Source organism: Mandrillus leucophaeus, unplaced genomic scaffold, assembly GCF_000951045.1.
Source record: "Mandrillus leucophaeus isolate KB7577 unplaced genomic scaffold, Mleu.le_1.0 Scaffold504, whole genome shotgun sequence".
Taxonomy (NCBI): domain Eukaryota; kingdom Metazoa; phylum Chordata; class Mammalia; order Primates; family Cercopithecidae; genus Mandrillus; species Mandrillus leucophaeus.
The window spans coordinates 1,139,059-1,144,039 of NW_012105410.1; the positions used below are offsets into that span (position 1 = coordinate 1,139,059).

Sequence of the window (4,981 nt, forward strand, 5' to 3'; positions counted from 1 at the left end):
AAAAAAAAGGAACTGCTATCTAAAAATAGATGAACAATTTTCAAAACCCAGTAAGAAAACAAGCCATTTTTTTAAATGGACAAAAGATTTGAACAGACATATCATCAGGGAAGATACATAGATGACAAATAAGCACATGAAAAGATGCTCAACATCATTATTTATTAGTGAAGAGCAAATTAACACCACTATGAGATACCACCATCAACCTATTAATAGCTTTTTAAAAATTGATGATACCAACTGCTGACCAGGATGAAGAGTTGCCGGAACTCTCATACATTGCTGGTGGGAATACAAAATGGTGCAGCCATTGTGGAAAACAATTTGGCAATTTCTTATAAAGTTAAACATAAACTTACTATACAATCCAGAAATTGGAGGCAAGGTTGGAGGTTGGAGGGAGGCAGAGGTTGCAGTTAGCCGAAATTGTGCCACTGCACTCCAGCCTGAGCAACAGAGTGAGACAAAAAAAAAAAAAAAAAAGAAAAGAAAGGAAGCCTGGGCAACAAAGTGAGGCCCCATCTCTACAAAAAAATTTTAAAATTAGCCAGGCACTCAGAAGACTAGATCATACCAGGAAAATAAAAAAATCAGCTTGGCAACTTGGTGTCTGCCTGTAGTCCCAACTATTTGGGAGCGAGAGAGGAGGATCGCTTGAGCCTAGGAGGTTGAGGCTGCAGTAAGCAACGATTGCACCATTGCATACCAGCCTGGGTGGGAGAGAGAGACCACGTCACCAAAAGAATAAAAGAAAAAGAAAGGAGGTGGGGCGCAGTGGTTCATGCCTGTAATCCCAGCACTTTGGGAGGCTGAGGCAGGCGATCACTTGAGGTCAGGAGTTCAAGACCAGCCTGGCCAACGTGGTTGGTGAAACCCCATCTCTACTAAAAATACAAAAATTAGCCAGGTGTGGTGATGCGCACCTGTAATCCCAGCTACTCGAGAGGCTGAGGCAGGAGAATCACTTGCGGCAGGAGGTAGAGACCAGCCTGGCCAACATGGTGAAACCCACGAGGCGGAGGTTACAGGGAGCTAAGATTGCACCACTGCAATCCAGCCTAGGTGACAGAGCGAGACTCTGTCTCAAAAAACAAAAAAAGAGGCGCGAGGCGGCCACTGGGAAGAGGAGAGCGCGGCATCTGGAAACTGCAAAGTCAGAGCCGCGATGTTCCGGATTGAGGGCCTCGCGCCGAAGCTGGACCCGGAGGAGATGAAACGGAAGATGCGCGAGGATGTGATCTCCTCCATACGGAACTTTCTCATCTACGTGGCCCTGCTGCAAGTCACTCCATTTATCTTAAAGAAATTGGACAGCATATGAAGACTGGACATCTCATATGAATGCACGATATGAAGAGCCTGGTTACAGTTTCGACTCCTCTCTGCAAGTGAATAGGCCCAGAAAGGTGTAAGAGACTCTTTGAATGGACATAAAATTCTGCTTAAGAACAAAAAACAAAACAAAACAAAACAAAAGCAAAAAACAAAAAAAGAAAAAGAAAGGAAATTTTGACATATGCTACCACATGGATGACCTTTTTTTTTTTTTTTTTTTAGATGGAGTCTCGCTCTGTTGCCCAGGCTGGAGTGCAGTGGCGCGATCTCAGCTCACTGCAACCCCCGCCTCCTGGGTTCAAGCAATTCTCCTGCCTCAGCCTCCTAAGTAGCTGGGATTACAGGTGCCCACCACCACGCCAAGCTAATTTTTGTATTTTTAGTAGAGATGGGGTTTCACCATGTTGGTCAGGCTGGTCTCGAACCCCTGACCTCGTGATCCACCCACCTCGGCCTCCCAAAGTGCTGGGATTACAGGCGTGAGCCACCGCGCCCGGCCCATGGATGACCTTTGAGGATATTAAGTTAAGTGAAAGAAGCCAGTCACAAAAAGACAAATATTATATGATTCCACTTACATGAGGGAGAGTAGTCAAAGTCAGGGACAGAAAGTAGAAGGGTAGTTGCCAGGAGCTTAGGGGAGGGGAATGGGAAGTTATTGTTTAATGGGTACAGAGTTTCAACGTTTGTTTTTTTTAATTTTTTTTTTTTTTTTTGAGACGGAGTCTTGCTCTTGCACGCTGGAGTGCAGTAGCACGATCTCAGCTCACTGCAACCTCCGTTTCCCAGGTTCAAGCGATTCTCCTGCCTCAGCCTCTCAAGTAGCTGGGACTGCAGGCGCGCGCCACTGCTCCCAGTTAATTTTTGTATTTTTAGTAGAGATGGGGTTTTGCCATGTTAGCCAAACTAGTCTCGAACTCCTGACCTCTGGTGATCTGCCCACCTTAGCCTTCCAAAGTGCTGGGATTACAGGCATGAGCCACCACGTCCAGGCTGTTTTTTTAAATTTTGAGACAGGGTCTCACTCTGTCACCCAGGCTGGAGTGCAGTGGCAAGAACACTGCTCACTGCAGTCTCCACCTCCTGGACTCAAGCTATCCTCCTGCCTCACCCTCCCAAGTAGGTGGGACTACAGGCACACGCCATCATGCCCAGCTAATTTTGTTATTTGTAGAGATGAGGTCTTGCTATGTTGCCCAGGCAGGTCTCAAACTCCTAGGCTCAAGTGATCCTCCCACCTTAGCCTCCCAAAGTGCTGGGATTATAGGTGTAGGTCACTGCGCCCAGCTAGAGTTTCATTTTTATAAGATGAAAAACATTATGGAGATAGATGGTGGTGATGCTTGTATAACATTATGAATGCATTTGATATCACTAAACTGTACAGTTAAAAATAGTTAAACTGGTAACTTATGTGTATTTTACAATAAAAAAAACTTGCAAAAACATGAATGAATATCAGACACATTATGCTAGGTGAAAGAGGCCAGCCACAAACACGACATACGTGTGATTTTACTTATATGATATTCTGGAGAAGTTAAAACAATAGGGGCAGAAAATTGGTCAGTGGTTGCCAGGGACTTGAGTGGGGAAGAGGGAGAAGACTGACTACACCAGGGCACCAAGGAACTTTTCAGGTTAATAGAACTAGTTTATATTTTTATTGTAGCACATTATATACCTAAAAAGAGTTAATTTTACTACATGTAAACTGTATCTCAAAAGCCTAGTTTAACAAAAAAGCAGAGCATTCTACCCACACCAAGAACATCCCATACAAAAGCATCCTTCATACCTTTCCTCGACTTTAATGGAGAGAGAGTTGCAGAGGTTGTGAACATACTGGGCATAACTCTCTGCCAGGGTCATGTCATATGCAGTCAGATGAATGTTTAAAACCCCATATTCATAATCTGTCCCCAAATTAATGACTCTCACTTCCACTTTTCCCTTCTTCTTCTTGGGCTGAAGAGAAAACAAAAAGAGAAAGAAAATAATCAAAGTATTATACAAGAAATTCTAATAATACTATCTTGATATTTTAAAAAGTCAATCTTTCTAATAAATTTGTTCACATTTTGCTCTTGGGTTACCCTACCTACAAACTGAAGTTCTCCTGGGAAGGAATGAGCAGCTTCCCTTGTCAGTCTGGGTTGTGACATCAGCCAATGCAAGGAGAGAGAATACTGCTGTCATTACTTGAATACATGAATTACTTGAACATGAGTACATGTAACTGTCTTGTGCTATTACCTTGTTTTGAGATTCGCCTCCCATTTCTGGCCTTCTATTACTCAATTTGTAAATTGATAGGGTTATGTCAGATTAAAATATTTTTCTTTTTTTTGGAGACAGTCTCACCCTGTCACCCAGGCTGGAGTGGCAGTGGCACGATCTTGGCTCACTGCAACCTCCTCCTCCCCGCTTCAAGTAATTATCATGCCTCAGCCTCCTAAGTAGCTGGGACTACAGGTGCCCACCACCATGCCCAGCTAATTTTTTGTATTTTTCATAGAGATGGGGTTTCACCATGCTGCCCAGGGCAGTCTCGAACTCCTGAGCTCAGGCAATCCACCCGCCTCGACCTCCCAAAGTGCTGGGATTACAGGTGTAAGCACCAAGCCTGGACTAGATTAAAATATTCCTAACCCATATATGAATTAAGGGGTCTATGAGCCCCCCAGTTTTTTTTGTTTTGTTTTGTTTTTTTTGAGATGGAGTTTCGCTCTTGTCGCTCAGGCTGGAGTGCAATGGTGCAGTCTCAGCTCACTGCAATCTCTACCTGCCGGGTTCAAGTGACTCTCCTGCCTCAGCCTCCCAGCCATAGGCAGGAGGGACTGCACCCAGCCATAAGTCCCTCTCTTTATGGGCATTTAGGTTAGATTATTTTCGGTTGAGGTGCTTTCTTCTTTCTGATGTATTTTGTATTAAATATTTTTTCCCAGGCTTCATTTTAACTTTTTTTTTTTTTTCTTGAGATGGACTCTTACCCTGTCGCCCAGGCTGGAGTGCAATGGCGCCATCTCGGTTCACTGCAACTCTACCTCCCGGGTTCAAGCGATTCTCCTGCCTCAGTCTCCTGAGTAGCTGGGATTACAGGTGCCCGCTGCCATACCCAGCTAATTTTTGTAATTTTAGTAGAGACGAGGTTTTACCAATGTTGGCCAGACTGGTCTCAAACTCCTGACCTCAGGTGATTCACCCACCTTGGCCTCCCCAAGTGCTGGGATTACAGGCGTGAGCCACTGCTACTGGCCAAGCCCCAAAATTTATATGCAAAATTTTACATGTATATGTTTCTGAGGAGAGAATCCTGAGTTTTATCAGAATCATGAAAAAAATTAACAGAAAGGAATCTCAGCATTAGTTCTCTTCTATTCCTCCTAGCTCGAAATTCTACAATTGTCTACACAGCATTCCTTTTGAGAACTGAGAGGTAGAAAAATTATTTGATTTCTTCCCCTTTTTTGTCATACAAAATATTGCTTCACTACATATCAACTTGTGTAGGCTGCTGTAAAAAGCTAAAATGAAGGCTGGGCGTGGTGGCTCATGCCTGTAATCCCAGCATTTTGGGAGGCTGAGGTGGATGGATCATGAGGTCAGGAGTTCAAGACCAGCCTGGCCAACATGGTGAAAC

At 44.1% G+C, this 4,981-nt stretch overlaps 2 protein-coding genes across 2 annotated transcripts in view; one reads left to right on the forward strand and one right to left on the reverse strand.

Moving 5' to 3' along the window:
* Positions 1-4,981, reverse strand: part of MRPL48 (mitochondrial ribosomal protein L48) — an 84,332-nt gene that overhangs the window by 17,574 nt on the left and 61,777 nt on the right. Inside the window, exon 5 of the mRNA XM_011996200.1 lies at positions 3,137-3,306. Coding sequence (XP_011851590.1) covers positions 3,137-3,306 — 170 coding nt within the window. The remainder of the gene's footprint in view (positions 1-3,136; positions 3,307-4,981) is intronic.
* On the forward strand, positions 1,111-1,449 carry LOC105551057 (mitochondrial import receptor subunit TOM5 homolog). The gene has a single exon (XM_011996199.1). The coding sequence runs from the start codon at positions 1,169-1,171 to the stop codon at positions 1,322-1,324; it is 156 nt and encodes a 51-aa protein (XP_011851589.1). The 5' UTR covers positions 1,111-1,168; the 3' UTR covers positions 1,325-1,449.

Coding starts and splice junctions, on each gene's coding strand:
- LOC105551057 (XM_011996199.1), top strand. CDS start 1,169: ATGTTCCGGATTGAGGGCCTCGCGCCGAAGCTGGACCCGGAGGAGATG.